Source organism: Lingula anatina, chromosome 2 (genome assembly GCF_051362555.1).
Source record: "Lingula anatina isolate TDL-2025a chromosome 2, LinAna3.0, whole genome shotgun sequence".
Classification (NCBI taxonomy): Eukaryota; Metazoa; Brachiopoda; class Lingulata; order Lingulida; family Lingulidae; genus Lingula; species Lingula anatina.
Genome location: NC_141768.1, coordinates 49,321,361 through 49,342,644, shown reverse-complemented (window position 1 = coordinate 49,342,644; position 21,284 = coordinate 49,321,361). Strand labels below are relative to the sequence as shown.

Sequence of the window (21,284 nt, the reverse complement as noted above, 5' to 3'; positions counted from 1 at the left end):
AATTAAACAAAAATCAAAGAAAAAATAAAATGTCTAACCAATATTCTGACCTTGTTACATTGTCTTAAACTAACACATGTTCTGACTGCACTCAGACAAATATTAAATGTGACAGTTTGTACACACAGCATACATTTACTAGTGGCTCAAAGTAAACAATAACACTTAACTTGTAACATGACACTGCTCAATTTATTAAACATAGTCATGATTTGAACATGCCCGGTATTGTACAGTTAGCGAATACGTGGAGGCAACATTGTTATGTATGTACTTTTTAGTTATTTAATGTATGTTGAATCATTTGACACACTATGAATGTAGTGACATCGAAATATATCAAAAAATAAATTATTTCTAATATAGTATTTGTAACATAAAGAATGGACTATTAATAACATGTCTCTAACTTAAATAAACAAGTAAATACAGTTTAACACTAACAACTTTGGCCCCTTTTGCCCTTGTGCACGTAATCTCAAGTTTTCCTATAGAATAGATATGTTCTTTAGCAAACAGACATTTAATTCTACTAACAATAATTTTCAATCTAAAAAGAAAATGAATATGACACTACTTAAAACCTGATAAACTAATTAAAACTGCTTTTTAACTAACTTTTTATAAAATGCTGTGACAAATAATAATTATATAACTTTGATATTAATCATGTGCACTTTTTTAAGAAGAAAATTAGGTAGAAATGTACATAACATTTATCTGTAGAAGCAAGTTTAGTTTAAACCATGTGGCATGCTCAGGGAACGAAGCACTGAGGGTGATACAATCTTCTATCATTAAAATATACCTTTAAAATTGCATTAAAATATAAAATATTGTTACCTTGGTTTCTTGGTGTCACTGCCTAAACGATTTTCATAAATATAAAATTAGATTATCTGTTCTGACTTGTAAAATTGTTGGATTTTTTCTCTAATGGGTGGAACTACTTCTACTCCCAAAAATGCCTATCTGTGACAATTGATTGATTAGCTTTTGATGACCATTTGCACTTAAAGTGGGTTAAGCACTCCAGCTCAGCTGCTGGACATGTGATACCTGGACTTGATAGCCTCTGCTTGTAGCTAAGGATAACAGACTAAATTAAACTACTCTAACATTATCAAAAAATGTTACACCAACGGGAATTTTGCTCAGAATTAAATGCAGATGCCCCCACCGCACCAAGTTGCTCTGGGAGCGACACATGCTTAGCCGTAGGCCTCTTGGGAATGTTTGTGAACTTTAACTTGAATTCCTTGGCAGAACAGATGGAATCCGACCTCATAACCCAGCGGGCAAATCATGTTGTTACAACGGATTCTTTCTTGATAAACACCTTCACATACAAGGTACAAGCAATGACAGCACTTCTAACTATGACAAAGCACAAACAAGTAAATATATATATATATATATATGATTATAATGTTTATATAAAGGCTACATAGAGAGATATATGTGTGTTTCGAAATCATTTAACCAGGCCCGATCTGCACGCCTAGTCTCTGCTGACAGCGCATATTAGATCTCACACTGGAAATGGAATGTTGACTGAACTCAACATTTACATATAATGTACAATCACAGTGGTTAAATAAACAACTACAGACACTTAAATCTACAAGGCATGGACACACATTTAGATTTAATTTAATAAATGTGTAGTAAAAAATGACAATAAATTGTCTAATAAATAAATAAATAGAATGTATAGCCTAGTGGAAAGCTATATGTGATGAATTTAAATACATATTCTGAAAAGGTAGAATGTATTAAAAGAGGGTCTGTTCCCTTGTTCCCTTTGTTGGAAGCATCTATTTGTAAAAACATGACCAGTCTTCGAATATCTAAATCTTGAGCACCCATAAGAAAATTAAACAGATCATTATTGCTGAGGTCGCCTAGGAGCAGGAACTCCGACATCTGCCCTCTGAAAGAATCACGTATTGAGTCATATGCTTTGCACTCTAGCAGGAGGTGGAACTCATCTTCTACTTTATACGAGTGGCAAAGTTTACAAAATCTCAACTCTGCAGGGATTTTTGGCTTGCAGTGCCTACCCCGTTCAATAAAGAGATTGTGGGCGCTCACACGTTATTTGCAGAAGTTATCTCTGATATTTTTTTTGGGCCATGTGGGTATAATTTTCACACACAAATTCCTTCTTAAATCTAATTAAATAACGATCCATGTCTTGCATCACGACGACCAAACAACAACGTTGAGTCAACGACCAAAATACAACATTGAGTCAACGTCACATTATGACGGCGTTTTGATGTGGCTGGATCAACATTGATGACCATTGATTTGACGTTGAATTTAGGTAGATCAACGGCCCAACCTGTTTTCAACGTTGATCCAATGTCACTATGCCTGCTGGGAAGTAAAAACCATGTTTTTAGTGCTGTGCCCAGAAACGTTAATAGTTCCCAACTCATTGCAGAAATAGGTGACGGTGTTACAGGGTTTTACTCGGAGGTTGCCTGGTATGTTGACCTGCTAAAACCAGTCTGTCGATTACAATGGGCCTTGAAAAACGCTTTTTGGTGAATATTTGCCCTCATTCTAAAGGGAACTGGTTGTTTTTGTTTATTTGTAACAGCAAAACAATGGATCTTGTTCCCTGGTGGTAAGTTTTGGATGCCTTGGGCATGGTCTGTGTGGAGATACACCAGTCTGAGCATACCTTTGTAAACCTGTGCAGTGTGTTCCTTGTAACACAATAATCTGTCTGGCAATGTCTCTGATTTTCGCCATTATGTCGCAGAGCAACAAAGTTGTAACTCTTTTCTTCGCTCAGGTTACGCACGGTAATATCCGCTACTTTATGCAAAATGTCAAAATCTTCTGTGCCGGCGTTGCCGAAATATTGAGACTATCTTGACTGAACCATGCTCTGCCATAATCATACTTAGACCAGCCCAAAGAGTACGACCCAAAGACATCACCACATTTTACGTAATGCAGCAAAGCCTTAGGCAAGGCAGGCAGTTAATTGTTACTTATACTACACATTTATCTGCTTTCATAATTCACACGAAATGCACGTTTAAGAAATAAATCATACATTTTTTCCTAGACATACCTTTGAAACAAATGTTTCATATTGAATGTCAATATGTAATTTGCTGTATATTTGAGGGGTTTCAACAGAGAGTGTATATTATGTGTTTGTTTGTTTTCATCCAGGCACGTCACATTGCCTCAGTACAAGTAGTCCTCATCTTGATAACCCTGCCAGCCTTTTTTTACAACAGAGAGTGTATATTATGTTTATTTGTTTTCATCCAGGCACGTCACATTGCCTCAGTACAAGTAGTCCTCATCTTGATAACCCTGCCAGCCTTTTCTACAACAGAGAGTGTATATTATGTTTGTTTGTTTTCATCCAGGCACGTCACATTGCCTCAGTACAAGTAGTCCTCATCTTGATAACCCTGCCAGCCTTTTCTACAACAGAGAGTGTATATTATGTTTGTTTGTTTTCATCCAGGCACGTCACATTGCCTCAGTACAAGTAGTCCTCATCTTGATAACCCTGCCAGCCTTTTCTACAACTTCTTCAGGTAAGGACGATATTAATATCTGATAAGACAACTTAAGGGTGTTTACTACTGGTACATTGTGAACTGAAAACACGCAGTGTTTATGTACATATCGATAATATAATTAATGTTTATGTACTAAAGCCCAAAGCAGAATGTTTCAAAAAAGAATTTAAATATAAGATAGATTATTATAACCGCAGTTGATAGATAATCGCTGTAATGGAATGTGTATTTCAGATATACATCAACCTATTGGACTGTGGCCTATGAACAGTGTTTACCTCTACCATAGTGTCACTGACATTGACATTCCGCTGACACTTCATTACATCACTTTGACAGAGGGAGTCCGTGGCGAGGAGAGGGGGGCGTTTTCGTTCAAATCTAGTTCACGAACTACGGCTAATATATCGGATTTTCAGTTGGCATCGTTTACAGTCATTGTACCTGTCTATCTAACCAGTCAGTCCTATATGACATTATTTACGCTGGAAGATGGTGAGCAGGAAACCGTCATCAAAATGGCCGTTAAAATGATTGTAGTTGAGAACGCCTCCGATCAGTGTACATTTGGAGTTTTTCACTCAGGCGTCAAGAAGATACAAGACACTTTTGATGTTGGAGAAAACCGATGGTTGTACTTTTCATTATCCTACAACAGTACCTCTAACCGATTGGACGTTTTCGAGAACGACACAGTTCTTGGTAGCATCCTGCTGCCCGCCCCTCTGACTACACGCCCCATTCACACTTTCAATATTGGATATGGAACCATGTCAGTGGCATGTGCGCACCTGTTTAACATGTCACTTATAAGTCTGCAGATTAAGCACACTGTCAACTGGATATCTGAAGGTCTCTGTACATTGGAATCATGGAACACTACTATTCCTGCACAAGATCCAGGTGAGTAAATCTACAGGTTAGTGAACAAAATTCGAGGTCCGTAGTTCCATATATTAAAAGTGCCTTTTATCATAGCGATGTTGTTATAAGGGGATGTATATCACGCTCTCTCTCTCTCTCTCTCTCTCTCTCTCTCATTACTGTTATATAATTACTGTCTGACTATTATTTTTTATGTACAGACACAGCTGTTGTCTTCAAATTTCAGAACTGATGAATATTCATAAAATTTAGGACGAGTTGGAAAATCAGTTTGACTGGATCATTTCTCAAGACATGTACATGAAGCTATTTTTTTTTTTTAATCAAATTTGCAACACAGATATGGAGGGAAACTCTTTGACCTGTTGTCTTAAACCTTACAAGACTAATGAATATTACTTTAATAAGGTCCAGTTCGAAAACAGTATTATGTAATATTTCGTCAAAACTGATTAAATTGATTATTTTGTGCATCATTATTTCCTGCCTTTTGTCTGTACATTTGACACCTTTGCGACCTTATAAAGTATTACTGCTTCTTAGTTACATTGTACTGCATAATACTTGCTGTGCTTATATACTTGAATTTGAACGACCTATGAAGATATTATAAGAAATCGGTTTTGGGCATTTTTTTAATAAAATAAAGAATTTAATTTTAACCCCAGTATTTAGAATGAAAGCACAACAAGATAAAAGACAATAAGCCAGGCATTTCGTCTTAAAATGCAACACAAAAGCAACGCACAAAACATGGCGAAGGCATACAGTTGTGCAAAAGACTGTCATAGTTTACAGAACATTAAATTAAATAGCTATGACAATATCCTTTGATAGACACTGTCAGATTAAGTTTGTCGCATTTGTCACTCGCTAGTCTGCCATTGTTGCTAGACCCTCCTAGACTCCTCTTAATCCAGCGAAATCTGTTAATTTTACTCTGCAAGACTTTGGGCTATCTCGGATGATGAACATTAATAGTCGTGACTTCATAAACATAAAATATATACTTGAAACTGCATATAATAATAATAATGAATTTTTGCTATCTCGGATGATGAACATTAATAGTCGTGACTTCATAAACATAAAATATATACTTGAAACTGCATATAATAATAATAATGAATTTTTGCTATCTCGGATGATGAACATTAATAGTCGTGACTTCATAAACATAAAATATATACTTGAAACTGCATAAAATTAATAATAATGAATTTTTGCTTTAAATTTCAGTAAGATTAAAATGTCCCGATACCATATTGCAGTTAATCCAAATAAATACTAACAGTTTCGTGTCGTTCACAGAGAGCCCTTAATTACCTAAATCTATTATCGTGTTGGCATGAAAAATTTTGGTGATACCATTTAATACATGTTTTCCTCTCCTCTGCCAAGAAATAAATGTGTAAGATGTAAATGCATCTTTCAACTCCAAGTTCATTCCGTACCCTATACAAAGATTGAGCTTACATGTATTGACACCTGTAGTAGCCCCTAGTTTAATGTTATCTCAACATCAGATATTTATTTAATCATTTTTCAGTGTTTCCAGTACCGCTAGCAGTTTGGCCTCTTAGTTCTGAGTACCCTAATGTGGACGTAATGAGTATGTCTGTGGAAGAGGGTGCTATGTTGTTAGGTGGTGTGGTCCCTACCACTGGACCAGGGAATACACGGGACGCAGCTATGCTCCCTACATCGACTAGCTCTGGTCTGGGTGAAGTACACAGCATGGCGAAATATAACCTGACTTCGTTTACTTTGTGTGTTCCGTTCAACATGATTGGCCCCATAGCCACGACTGGAATGATTGGGGTGGAGAACAGTTTTAGGGTTGGGGTGAAATATGACGGTGAACGTTTGACGGTGAACGTGTACCTGTATCCGGGCGTGATAATCGGAGATCTGGCAGTCAATGCTAATAGAAGCTGGTTTTATCTCTTCATCATTTATGATGCTGACCGACAGCAACTGTACGTCCACGAGGGCAACCATCTTATCGTGGCAGACTACCGGAGCAGCTTTTCAGTTGAAAATGCGCTGTTATTGTTCCGCACCGGGAACTGGGGCATATTCAGCGGGGCACTGTCTTGTCTGCAGTTATACAGAGAAGCTTTATCGTTAGAGAAATTATGGAGACTTTCCTCACAAATGAACGCAACCGGCTGCCAGCACCTCTTGGTAAACGTCAAACTACGTTACGATCAAGGTATATTAATCGTTTTTTGTCATTTTTATGGTTTATTTCACGAACAATCCCATGTATTATCTATGATATGTTATTTCATAAGGTAAAGGTAGGCGTCCTTATGTTATGTAGGTCTACGTGCAACAGCATTCTTTGCTATAAGAACCAGTACGTGTACCAATCGACATATTCTAAACGCCGATCAAAATTTATCTGTATGACTTAAGTCTTTCCAATTTAAAACTTTATTTATGTATTGGTAGTGCATTAAGGAAAGACTGGCTATGCAGCAGTTTACACCGGGTCGAAATGGCACCAGGTCCCATCAAAGTTGAGACTGAGACAATATTTGATAGTCAACATCAGATTCATATATCGGTGTTGATTAAGTGCAAGTATTTCTTAGCCCCAGTTAAGTGCGGCAAGATGACATGCACACACATACATGCTATTTTCCCCTCATCTAGTTATATTAATTTAGAAGATACATTTGTCATGTATTTCTAATCAATATTAATTTCCTAAGCCTTTCAAACTAAACATGTAACTCACATGTTCACACTGTACACACTTATATTACCCTGCTTTCTGACCACAGCATGCACTAGTAGTCTGTTACAAAAATGTTGTTATTTTGTACAGCATGTTAGTGGGGCCGTGAGATCAGCTGAGGGTAATTTTACCACATCCTAAATATCATATTTGGGAAAAGCGATTTTTAAAAAGCCATATATAAACGAAAAGAGGTTCTTTGGCTTTCAAACATGTATGAATTTGCAAAGGAACATTGGTCATGCCTTTCATTTTTGTTGGCAATATATTGTTGTCTGAAACTGGATGGATATTGGTATTGGCCTTGTCTTGACCGGTAATACTTGCTCTAAGCAAGGTCAGATTATCTCAGCCTACCTTGACAATTTAAAATTTCATACTTATTTGGGCAGCGCTGGGCAAGACATTAACTTTTTTACCTGCAATTTGTGTCAGGTTTCTACCCTTTGGTCAATTGTAATGTCATGTACAACAGAAGGTGTTTTTTCCTTATCCTTTAACTGACAAAATTAATTTTAAAAATATTTATTTCGTTATTAATTGGTAATTAATTGGAAAAAAAAAACAAAATACTCTCGTTTTTGATAATTTTAATCATGTAAAGGAATCTTTTTCAAAATGTTGACACAAAACTTGAAACTGATAGTTTATTCTTATTATAAAAATATATATATATATAAATTTCTTTAACAAATATAATAGCGTACTCGGATAGCTCATTTAAACTGACGTTTTTAAGCGTTTTTGAACGCCTGGCCAACCTTAGATGCAGTCACCGTGGCAAGATAGTCCTCTGTTAGTAAAATCCAGTGTTAAGACTATTAGGACTAATTGTAAGGACTTAAACTGAAGACTAAACGCTAAAATTCCCTAAAAAAATTCCTGCAAAAAGCATTTTGGGCGGTTAACACTTAAAATAAGCAAAGGCAGATTGTCGACTTAGATTCCCTAGAGAACTCAGTTCCAAGCCCAACCACGACGTATATATAAAATATCATACCTACCATCCCAGGTAGTTATATAATAGATAACTGTGTGTATTCATTGTTATATATTGTAGACATGCCTCCGCCAAGTGCCTTTTGGCCTCTTAATGGATATTATCCTTGGCAGGATGTGAGTGGACATGGATACAAATTACATATCCACAATGCTGAGCCAGGAGAGAACGCCCACGGAGATCAGCGGGGGAGCATATATTTTAGCGGAACTTACTTGGAATCTACAATAAATGAAAGTGCGCATAGTTTTTCCATATATTTAAAATTTCGCCCGGAGGTCAACTTTCTTAGGGGATTGTTTGAGATGAAATATCTCGGATATTCTGTGATACAATTATATGGACAACGGCTTGAAGACTCAACCATTTCTATGTCACTTCGACTCCTTTCCTCAACAGGCTCTTTACGCTATGTAGAAAGTTCATATCAAGGAACAGGGGCGTGGGTCGCCGTTGTAATAACATACCATGAAGGTCAAGTAAAGATGTATGCAGACGATGGTTCTCTTCAAGCTCTCGGCGCTGTGGATATGGCGTATGACAGAGTGGACTACATAAGCATAGGTAAAAGTAGGACATCGTATTTTCAAGGCTGGATGAATGATATGGTCCTCTACAGAAAGGCTCTGGACCCCCCTCTGGTGCTGGAAGTGCTCCATATCATGAATATAACGAACATTACGACACCTGCTTATCTGGGTAAGGCACTTAACTAGCTATATGACACATATTTCAATATTTACGTCATAGAATTCTGTCTTGCAGCAAGTTCACCACAGAGGAATGGGAAATGACATTATTCCTAGGTAGATTTCCAAGGTCATTTCCTTGATTCTTAAATAGATTTGGATCCATTCCATTTTTGCACACGACAGTCATTGTTACGTTTTCCACAATATCGATGATTATTTTGACAGGAATTTAAAGCCTTCTTTTTCAATATTCCAGATTCACCCAGTTTACCAAACCCATTGGCAGTTTGGTCCTTGATGGAAAGGGATATGAACATCGACATCACAGGACATGGAAACAACCTCCAGATATCACAAGCATACTTTACTGAGGTGATGTCCAACATGTCGTTATCAGCACTACAGCTGTTTTCTCAATCCAAGGCTTCTGTGAACTTAGCCACCAAAATATCGTCGTTTACTTTGTTTATCCATATGAAACCAGAAAATAGTGACCTTAGACGTCTGGTGTCCCTGTCTGATGACAGTGGTGGCACTATGGTGGTCCGGGTGCGTCAGAACTCGGGCACCTTGACTGTCAGAGTAGACCTGCCTGGAATTACGTCTAAATGGGCCTTTTTTTCAACTAACGATGAATGGCATCTGCTTTGTTTGGCTTTAGATAGGGATAGTGAACAACTGTTCATCTTCAAAGGAAACTACCTGTTCAAGGTAGACAGTGTGAAAGAAACAATCCTCGGGAATATAACGTCAATTCTATTTGGAACGAGCGGTAGTAACGACGGTTTCATAGGTGAATTAGCCTGCATCCTTCTGTTTGATGTAGCTCTTCCTGTCGAAAGTATATATTACTATGCAGACTACTTGAACGAGGGTTGCCCCGTGGAATCTTTTCCAGCCGTCCCGTTCGATAGAGGTATGTCAGACAGACATCTTAACAGTTTTCTGGGGCATCCCTTACACTAGACAGCTCAAACTTATTTATCTATGAACATATTTATAGTAATCGTCAGCAACTGTACATTTTCTACATTATCTACATGTAATGATTGGCCTTGTGTGAAATGGCGTTATTGTCCCTATTCCATTATTAAATTACAATGTACAAATGTACCCAATACAGATGCACCATAGCCCATAAATTATCATTTGTTGCAACATAAATATAGAATACCAAGTTATCCATGTATCCGTTTCAGGTGTGCCCTATCCCATTGCCGTGTATCCGTTAGATTTCGACTACCTAAATGAAGATATCACGGGACGTGAACAAGCAATAGAAATATACAACGTGGATTTGGTCTCTGGACCCCCCCATTATGCTATGGAGGCGCTTGGCTTTCTGGCGTCAACTTCCACGGGTATCCTACGGCTAAACGAACATGGCCCCAGCTTTGCAGTCTATTTTTACATCGCCATGGACTCCGGTAACTGGGGCAGAGTGATGCATCTGTCTTCGACTGAAGGGGTTATTGTTGTCATTATCAAATATAGAAATGGAATTTTAGAAGTAACATTACAATTTGAAGAACTGGTCTTAAATGGAGTTTTTAATACACCAGTCGAGTGGCACCTCATTGGCATAGTTTTTGACAGTAATTCGGGACAAGTATACATATTCAACGGGATGAGTCTTGGACGTATTCATTATTTTGAACCTGATGCTTTCCCATACATATACAATATAACACTAGGGCTCGCACATGAGTTAAACGGGTTTTCCGGGAAACTTTCCTGTCTTTGTATATTTGACGAAGGATTCAATATAGAAAATGCGCGCACATTTATTGAAATCATGGAGTCAAACTGCCCCATTGCTATGTTTGGAAATTTGTCAGTCCCAAGTCACGGTAGGTAAAATTTCATAACCAGTATGAATACAAATGCTTGTTAATACTTGCTAGAAAACTTTGCTCTCGTCAAAAACATTACTAAAACACCCAACCTTCTTTCTAGAAAACCTCCTGAAAAACAAATGCATAGTGTTTTTTAGATTTCAAAGCATAAGTATACATTAAGAAAACAAAAATTAACATTTCATCAAAATAGGTCTGATTTAATGGTTTCTTTCATTTTCCCAAAAAGTGCTTAACATTCCACCTCAGTTAGATCTACAACGTTCACTTTAACACATCAGTCTGATGAAGGCCCCTGATGATGTTGATCTTACCATTCCATGTCACTTAGATCTACAGCGTTCACTATAACACATCAGTCTGGTGAAGGCCCCTCATGATGTTGATCTTAACATTCCATTTCAGTGAGATCTACAGCGTTCACTATAACACAGGCTCCTAATTATGTTGATCTTAACATTCCATCTCAGTTAGATCTACAGCGTTCACTATAACACATCAGTCTGGTGAAGGCCCCTGATGATGTTGATCTTAACATTCCATCTCAGTTAGATCTACAGCGTTCACTATAACACATCAGTCTGGTGAAGGCTCCTAATTATGTTGATCTTAACATTCCATCTCAGTTAGATCTACAGCGTTCACTATAACACATCAGTCTGGTGAAGGCCCCTCATGATGTTGATCTTAACATTCCATCTCAGTTAGATCTACAGCGTTCACTATAACACATCAGTCTGGTGAAGGCCCCTGATTATGTTGATCTTAACATCCCATCTCAGTTAGATCTACAACGTTCACAATAACACATCAGTCTGGTGAAGGTCCCTGATGATGTTGATCTTAACATTCCATCTCAGTTAGATCTACAACGTTCACAATAACACATCAGTCTGGTGAAGGCCCCTGATGATGTTGATCTTAACATTCCATCTCAGTTAGATCTACAACGTTCACTATAACACATCAGTCTGGTGAAGGCCCCTGATGATGTTGATCTTAACATCCCATCTCAGTTAGATCTACAACGTTCACAATAACACATCAGTCTGGTGAAGGTCCCTGATGATGTTGATCTTAACATTCCATCTCAGTTAGATCTACAACGTTCACAATAACACATCAGTCTGGTGAAGGCCCCTGATGATGTTGATCTTAACATTCCATCTCAGTTAGATCTACAACGTTCACTATAACACATCAGTCTGGTGAAGGCCCCTGATGATGTTGATCTTAACATCCCATCTCAGTTAGATCTACAACGTTCACAATAACACATCAGTCTGGTGAAGGTCCCTGATGATGTTGATCTTAACATTCCATCTCAGTTAGATCTACAACGTTCACTATAACACATCAGTCTGGTGAAGGCCCCTCATGATGTTGATCTTAACATTCCATCTCAGTAAGATCTACAACGTTCACTATAACACATCAGTCTGGTGAAGGCCCCTGATTATGTTGATCTTAACATTCCATCTCAGTTAGATCTACAACGTTCACAATAACACATCGGTCTGGTGAAGGCCCCTGATGATGTTGATTTTAAAATTCCATCTCAGTTAGATCTACAACGTTCACTACATGTATAACACATTAGTCTGGTGAAGGCCCCCAGTGATGTTGATCTTAACATTCCACCTCAGGTAGATCTACAACTTTAACTAAAAAAGTTTTAACAGAGTATAGCCATCAATGGAGGTCACGTGGTCTAAAGAAAAGCTCAGATATCAGAATAATAGTTATAACTGTCGTTTTTGTGGTAAAACAGAATATATTATATTTCTATGAGTTGTTCAAAATGTTTTTATTGTGAACAAGAAAAGCACTCCGAGAGCACAGACCTCCGCCAAGGCAGCAAAGTCTCTACCCAATGCCGTTTCACCCCTAAATTTTCATTCTTTAATGATTAAGTTTTTTTATTATTTATTATTGATTGATTATTGATCCGGATCACCACCAAAAACTAAGTATGTTTCTTGGCCCACTTCTGACAGTTCCTGTAAATTTCATCAAAATCGGTCCATAACTTTTTGAGTTATGTTGATGACAGACAGACAGACAGACAGATCAACAAACAAAAAAAAAACAAACAAACAGGGGTGAAAACATAGCCTCCTTGGCGGAGGTAAATATAGATCTCATGCAAAGAGTTATTATCCCTTTAATGTTTATGTACTAAAGCCCAAAGAAGAATGTTTCAAAAAGCATTTAAATATAAGATAGATTTGGCCATAATCACCGCAGTTGATAGATAATCGCTGTAATGGAATGTGTATTTCAGATATACATCAACCTATTGGACTGTGGCCTATGAACAGTGTTTACCTCTACCATAGTGTCACTGACATTGACATTCCGCTGACACTTCATTACATCACTTTGACCGAGGGAGTCCGTGGCGAGGAGAGGGGGGCGTTTTCGTTCAAATCTAGTTCACGAACTACGGCTAATATATCGGATTTTCAGTTGGCATCGTTTACAGTCATTGTACCTGTCTATCTAACCAGTCAGTCCTATATGACATTATTTACTCTGGAAGATGGTGAGCAGGAAACCGTCATCAAAATGGACGTTAAAATGATTGTAGTTGAGAACGCCTCCGATCAGTGCACATTTTTTGTTTTTCACTCAGGCGTCAGGAAGATAGTAGACACTTTTGATGTTGGTGAAAGCCGATGGTTGTACTTTTCACTATCCTACAACAGTGTCTCTAACCAATTGGTCGTTTTCGAGAACGACACAGTTCTAGGTAGCATCCTGCCGCCCGCCCCTCTGACTACACGCCCCATTCACACTTTCAATATTGGATATGGAACCATGTCAGTGGCATGTGTGCACCTGTTTAACATGTCACTTATAGATCTGCAGATTAAGCAAACTGTCAATTGGATATCTGAAGGTCTCTGTACATTGCAATCATGGAACACAACTATTCCTGCACAAGATCCAGGTGAGTAAATCTACAGGGTAGTGTAATGAACCTATTCATATACATATGACGAATGAATGTCTTAAACTAATATAATTTTGAACCCCTTTATTCAAGCGTGGGCTCGAAATAGGACATTACGATTTAGACTAACTTAGTGGATAACGCAATCCAAAGATTCCACGGTTCGTGTCAGCTTTACGTTAAGTCGCTCAAAGAAAACCCAAGTCCACATAATGACCAGTTTAATGGTTTATTGGTTGACGCTCTCTAACTACAACATCTACGTGAAGTCTCCAACTTTTAAGTCATCTCAGACATGGCTCTGTCGAGCGGTCTCCTTCGAGTCTCTCAGTCTGAAACCCTGATATTAATTCTGAACGTCTTTTATACGTATTACTTATCAATGGTGGATTCTGCGCTGCATTATTTGGCGGTGTTCAATCATTTTAATTACGCAAATTGCACACGTCCACTTACGTTACATAATTACAGGCAAGGCCATAAAACGAGTCGAGTGCACAAGCAAGCGACTCCAATCAAATTAATTAACAAGTCTGGAGATAATATTTGTGAACTGAACAGTAGTGAACAAAATTCGAGGTCCGTAGTTCCATATATTAAAAGTGCCTTTTATCATAGCGTTGTTGTTGATAGCACGCTCTCTCTCCCCCTTCTCTCTCTCTCATTACTGTTACTGTCTGGCTATTACATTTTATGTACAGACACAGCTGTTGTCTTCAAAATTTCAGAACTGATGAATATTCATAAAATATAGGCCGAGTTTGTTCGGATCATTTCTCAATACATGTGGCTGTTTTTTTTGTTTTTTTTTTTAAGCAAATATGCAACACAGATAACAAATTTGGAGAGAAACTCTTTAACCTATTGTCTTAAAACTTACAAGACTGATGAATATTACTTAAATACAGGTCAAAACAGACAAAATGACTTATTTTGTGCTTAACCATTTCCGAATTTAAATGCACTGTAAGAAGTATTGCTATTTAAACCCCAAGTTCTTTTCGTACCCTGTACATAGATTGAGCTTACATGTATTGACACCTGTAGTTGCCCCTTATTTAATATTATCTAAATATCAGATATTTATTTAATCATTTTTTCAGTGTTTCCAGTACCGCTGGCAGTTTGGCCTCTTAGTTCTGAGTACCCTAATGTGGACGTAATGAGTATGTCTGTGGAAGAGGGTGCTATGTTGTTAGGTGGTGTGGTCCCTACCACTGGACCAGGGAATACACGGGACGCAGCTTTGCTCCCTACATCGACTAGCTCTGGTCTGGGTGAAGTACACAGCATGGCGAAATATAACCTGACTTCGTTTACTTTGTGTGTTCCGTTCAACATGATTGGCCCCATAGCCACGACTGGAATGATTGGGGTGGAGAACAGTTTTAGGGTTGGGGTGAAATATGACGGTGAACGTTTGACGGTGAACGTGTACCTGTATCCGGGCGTGATAATCGGAGATCTGGCAGTCAATGCTAATAGAAGCTGGTTTTATCTCTTCATCATTTATGATGCTGACCGACAGCAACTGTACGTCCACGAGGGCAACCATCTTATCGTGGCAGACTACCGGAGCAGCTTTTCAGTTGAAAATGCGCTGTTATTGTTCCGCACCGGGAACTGGGGCATATTCAGCGGGGCACTGTCTTGTCTGCAGTTATACAGAGAAGCTTTATCGTTAGAGAAATTATGGAGACTTTCCTCACAAATGAACGCAACCGGCTGCCAGCACCTCTTGGTAAACGTCAAACTACGTTACGATCAAGGTATATTAATCGTTTTTTGTCATTTTTATGGTTTATTTCACGAACAATCCCATGTATTATCTATGATATGTTATTTCATAAGGTAAAGGTAGGCGTCCTTATGTTATGTAGGTCTACGTGCAACAGCATTCTTTGCTATAAGAACCAGTACGTGTACCAATCGACATATTCTAAACGCCGATCAAAATTTATCTGTATGACTTAAGTCTTTCCAATTTAAAACTTTATTTATGTATTGGTAGTGCATTAAGGAAAGACTGGCTATGCAGCAGTTTACACCGGGTCGAAATGGCACCAGGTCCCATCAAAGTTGAGACTGAGACAATATTTGATAGTCAACATCAGATTCATATATCGGTGTTGATTAAGTGCAAGTATTTCTTAGCCCCAGTTAAGTGCGGCAAAATGACATGCACACACATACATGCTAATTTTCCCCTCATCTAGTTATATTAATTTAGAAGATACATTTGTCATGTATTTCTAATCAATATTAATTTCCTAAGCCTTTCAAACTAAACATGTAACTCACATGTTCACACTGTACACACTTATATTACCCTGCTTTCTGACCACAGCATGCACTAGTAGTCTGTTACAAAAATGTTGTTATTTTGTACAGCATGTTAGTGGGGCCGTGAGATCAGCTGAGGGTAATTTTACCACATCCTAAATATCATATTTGGGAAAAGCGATTTTTAAAAAGCCATATATAAACGAAAAGAGGTTCTTTGGCTTTCAAACATGTATGAATTTGCAAAGGAACATTGGTCATGCCTTTCATTTTTGTTGGCAATATATTGTTGTCTGAAACTGGATGGATATTGGTATTGGCCTTGTCTTGACCGGTAATACTTGCTCTAAGCAAGGTCAGATTATCTCAGCCTACCTTGACAATTTAAAATTTCATACTTATTTGGGCAGCGCTGGGCAAAACATTAACTTTTTTACCTGCAATTTGTGTCAGGTTTCTACCCTTTGGTCAATTGTAATGTCATGTACAACAGAAGGTGTTTTTTCCTTATCCTTTAACTGACAAAATTAATTTTAAAAATATTTATTTCGTTATTAATTGGTAATTAATTGGAAAAAAAAAACAAAATACTCTCGTTTTTGATAATTTTAATCATGTAAAGGAATCTTTTTCAAAATGTTGACACAAAACTTGAAACTGATAGTTTATTCTTATTATAAAAATATATATATATAAATTTCTTTAACAAATATAATAGCGTACTCGGATAGCTCATTTAAACTGACGTTTTTAAGCGTTTTTGAACGCCTGGCCAACCTTAGATGCAGTCACCGTGGCAAGATAGTCCTCTGTTAGTAAAATCCAGTGTTAAGACTATTAGGACTAATTGTAAGGACTTAAACTGAAGACTAAACGCTAAAATTCCCTAAAAAAATTCCTGCAAAAAGCATTTTGGGCGGTTAACACTTAAAATAAGCAAAGGCAGATTGTCGACTTAGATTCCCTAGAGAACTCAGTTCCAAGCCCAACCACGACGTATATATAAAATATCATACCTACCATCCCAGGTAGTTATATAATAGATAACTGTGTGTATTCATTGTTATATATTGTAGACATGCCTCCGCCAAGTGCCTTTTGGCCTCTTAATGGATATTATCCTTGGCAGGATGTGAGTGGACATGGATACAAATTACATATCCACAATGCTGAGCCAGGAGAGAACGCCCACGGAGATCAGCGGGGGAGCATATATTTTAGCGGAACTTACTTGGAATCTACAATAAATGAAAGTGCGCATAGTTTTTCCATATATTTAAAATTTCGCCCGGAGGTCAACTTTCTTAGGGGATTGTTTGAGATGAAATATCTCGGATATTCTGTGATACAATTATATGGACAACGGCTTGAAGACTCAACCATTTCTATGTCACTTCGACTCCTTTCCTCAACAGGCTCTTTACGCTATGTAGAAAGTTCATATCAAGGAACAGGGGCGTGGGTCGCCGTTGTAATAACATACCATGAAGGTCAAGTAAAGATGTATGCAGACGATGGTTCTCTTCAAGCTCTCGGCGCTGTGGATATGGCGTATGACAGAGTGGACTACATAAGCATAGGTAAAAGTAGGACATCGTATTTTCAAGGCTGGATGAATGATATGGTCCTCTACAGAAAGGCTCTGGACCCCCCTCTGGTGCTGGAAGTGCTCCATATCATGAATATAACGAACATTACGACACCTGCTTATCTGGGTAAGGCACTTAACTAGCTATATGACACATATTTCAATATTTACGTCATAGAATTCTGTCTTGCAGCAAGTTCACCACAGAGGAATGGGAAATGACATTATTCCTAGGTAGATTTCCAAGGTCATTTCCTTGATTCTTAAATAGATTTGGATCCATTCCATTTTTGCACACGACAGTCATTGTCACGTTTTCCACAATATCGATGATTATTTTAACAAATTTAAATCCTTCTTTTTCAATATTCCAGATTCACCCAGTTTACCAAACCCATTGGCAGTTTGGTCCTTGATGGAAAGGGATATGAACATCGACATCACAGGACATGGAAACAACCTCCAGATATCACAAGCATACTTTACTGAGGGGATGTCCAACATGTCGTTATCAGCACTACAGCTGTTTTCTCAATCCAAGGCTTCTGTGAACTTAGCCACCAAAATATCGTCGTTTACTTTGTTTATCCATATGAAACCAGAAAATAGTAACACTAGACGTCTGGTGTCCCTGTCTGATGACAATGGTGGTATTATGGTGGTGAGGGTGTGTCAGAACTCGGGCACCTTGACTGTCAGAGTAGACCTGCCTGGAATCACGTATAAATTGGCCTTTTTTTCAACTAACGATGAATGGCATCTGCTTTGTTTGGCTTTAGATAGGGAAAATGAACAACTTTTCATCTTCAAAGGAAACTACCTGTTCAAAGTAGACAGTGTGAAAGAAACAACCCTTAGGAATATAACATCCATTCTGTTTGGAACGAGCGGTAGTAACGACGGTTTCATAGGTGAATTAGCCTGCACCCTTCTGTTTGATGTAGCTCTTCCTGTCGAAAGTATATATTACTATGCAGACTACTTGAACGATGGTTGCCCCGTGGAATCATTTCCAGCCGTCCCGTTCGATAGAGGTATGCCAGACAGACATTTTAACAGCTCTCTGGGGCATCCCTTACACTTGACAGCCCAAACCAATTTGCTTTATCTATTAACATATTAATAGTAATCGTCAGCAGCTGTACATTTTCTACATTATGTACATGTAATGAATGGCCTTCTGTGAAATGGCGTTATTGTCCCTATTCTATTATTAAATTCAATATGTACCCAATACAGATGCACCATATCCCATAAATTATCATTTGTTGCTTCATAAGTATAGAATACCAAGTTATCCATGTATCTGTTTCAGGTGTGCCATATCCCATTGCCGTGTATCCATTGAATTTCGACTACCTAAATGAAGATATCACGGGGTGTGAACAAGCGATAGAAATATACAACGTGGATTTGGTCTTTGGACCCACCCACTATGCTATGGAGGCACTTGGCTTTCTGTCGACAACTTCCACGGGTATCCTACGGCTAAACGAACATGGCCGCAGCTTTGCAGTCTATTTTTACATCTCCGGTGGTGGGGGCAGAGTGATGCAACTATCATCGAGTAATGGGGTTATTGTTGTCATTATCAAACATAGAAATGGAATTTTAGAAGTAACATTACAATTTGAAGAACTGGAATTGAATATATTTTTTGATACACAGGCCGAATGGCACCTGATTGGCATAGTTTTTGACAGTAATTCGGGACAAGTATACATATTCAACGGGATGAGTCTTGGACGTATTCATTATTTTGAACCTGATGCTTTCCCATACATATACAATATAACACTAGGGCTCGCACATGGGTTAAACGGGTTTTCCGGGAAACTTTCCTGTCTTTGTATATTTGACGAAAGATTCAATATAGAAAATGCGCGCACATTTATTGAAATCATGGAGTCAAACTGCCCCATTGCTATGTTTGGAAATTTGTCAGTCCCAAGTCACGGTAAGTAAAATTTCATAACCAGTATGAATACAAATGCTTGTTAATACTTGTTAGAAAACTTTGCTCTCGTCAAAAACATCACTAAAACACCCAACCTTCTTCCTGGAAAAGCTCTTGGCCGCCCCCCCCCCCCCCCCAAAAAAAAAAAAATGCATAGTGTTTTTCTAGATTTCACAGCATAAGTTAACATGAAAAAACAAAAGTTAACATCTCATCAAAATTTGTCTATTTTAATGGTTAAACAGTGTTCCCAAAAATGCTTAAAGCCCATCTCAGTTGGATATACAAATTTAACAACTTTGCATCAGTCTGGTGAAGGCCCCTCATGATGTTGATCTTAACATTCCATCTCAGTTAGATCTACAACGTTCACTATAACACATCAGTCTGGTGAAAGCCCCTCATGATGTTGATCTTAACATTCCATCTCAGTTAGATCTACAACGTTCACTATAACACATCAGTCTGGTGAAGGCCCCTCATTATGTTGATCTTAACATTCCATCTCTGTTCGATCTACAACGTTCACTATAACACATCAGTCTGGTGAAAGCCCCTCATGATGTTGATCTTAACATTCCAACTCAGTTAGATCTACAACGTTCACTATAACACATCAGTCTATCAGTCTGGTGAAGGCCCCTAATGATGTTCATCTTAACATTCCAACTCAGTTAGATCTACAACGTTCACTATAACACATCAGTCTGGTGAAGGCCCCTGATGATGTTGATCGTAACATTCCATATCAGTTCGATATACAACGTTCACTATAACACATCAGTCTGGTGAAAGCCCCTCATGATGTTGATCTTAACATTCCATCTCAGTTAGATCTACAACGTTCACTATAACACATCAGTCTGGTGAAGGCCCCTGATAATGTGGACCTTAACATTCCACCTCAGTTAGATCTACAACGTTCACTATAACACATCAGTCTGGTGAAGGCCCCTCATGATGTTGATCTTAACATTCCATCTCAGTTAGATCTACAACGTTCACTATAACACATCAGTCTGGTGAAGGCCCCTGATGATGTTGATCTTAACATTCCACCTCAGTTAGATCTACAACGTTCACTATAACACATCAGTCTGGTGAAGGCTCCTGATGATGTTGATCTTAACATTCCATCTCAGTTAGATCTACAACGTTCACTATAACACATCAGTCTGGTGAAGGCCCCTCATGATGTTGATCTTAACATTCCATCTCAGTTAGATCTACAACGTTCACTATAACACATCAGTCTGGTGAAGGCCCCTCATGATGTTGATCTTAACATTCCAACTCAGTTAGATCTACAACGTTCACTATAACACATCATTCTGGTGAAGGCCCCTCATGATGTTGATCTTAACATTCCAATTCAGTTAGATCTACAACGTTCACTATAACACATCAGTCTGGTGAAGGTCCCTGATGATGTTGATCTTAACATTCCATCTCAGTTAGATCTACAACGTTCACTATAACACATCAGTCTGGTGAAGGCCCCTGATGATGTTGATCGTAACATTCCATATCAGTTCGATCTACAACGTTCACTATAACACATCAGTCTGGTGAAAGCCCCTCATGATGTTGATCTTAACATTCCATCTCAGTTAGATCTACAACGTTCACTATAACACACCAGTCTGGTGAAGGCCCCTGATGATGTTGATCGTAACATTCCATATCAGTTTGATCTACAACGTTCACTATAACACATCAGTCTGGTGAAGGCCCCTCATGATGTTGATCTTAACATTCCATCTC

General features: G+C 38.2%; 1 protein-coding gene across 1 annotated transcript; it reads left to right on the top strand.

The window, feature by feature from the left end:
• The first annotated feature begins 3,485 nt into the window (after positions 1–3,485).
• On the top strand, positions 3,486–19,583 carry LOC147763801 (uncharacterized). The gene is made up of 11 exons (XM_087006728.1): positions 3,486–3,572; positions 3,792–4,460; positions 5,992–6,657; positions 8,249–8,887; positions 9,137–9,796; positions 10,080–10,730; positions 13,021–13,689; positions 14,796–15,461; positions 17,052–17,690; positions 17,938–18,597; positions 18,879–19,583. Exons 2-11 carry the CDS (start codon positions 3,821–3,823, stop codon positions 19,526–19,528), a joined length of 6,540 nt encoding a protein of 2,179 aa, XP_086862854.1. The 5' UTR covers positions 3,486–3,572; positions 3,792–3,820; the 3' UTR covers positions 19,529–19,583.
• Positions 19,584–21,284: the final 1,701 nt, after the last annotated feature.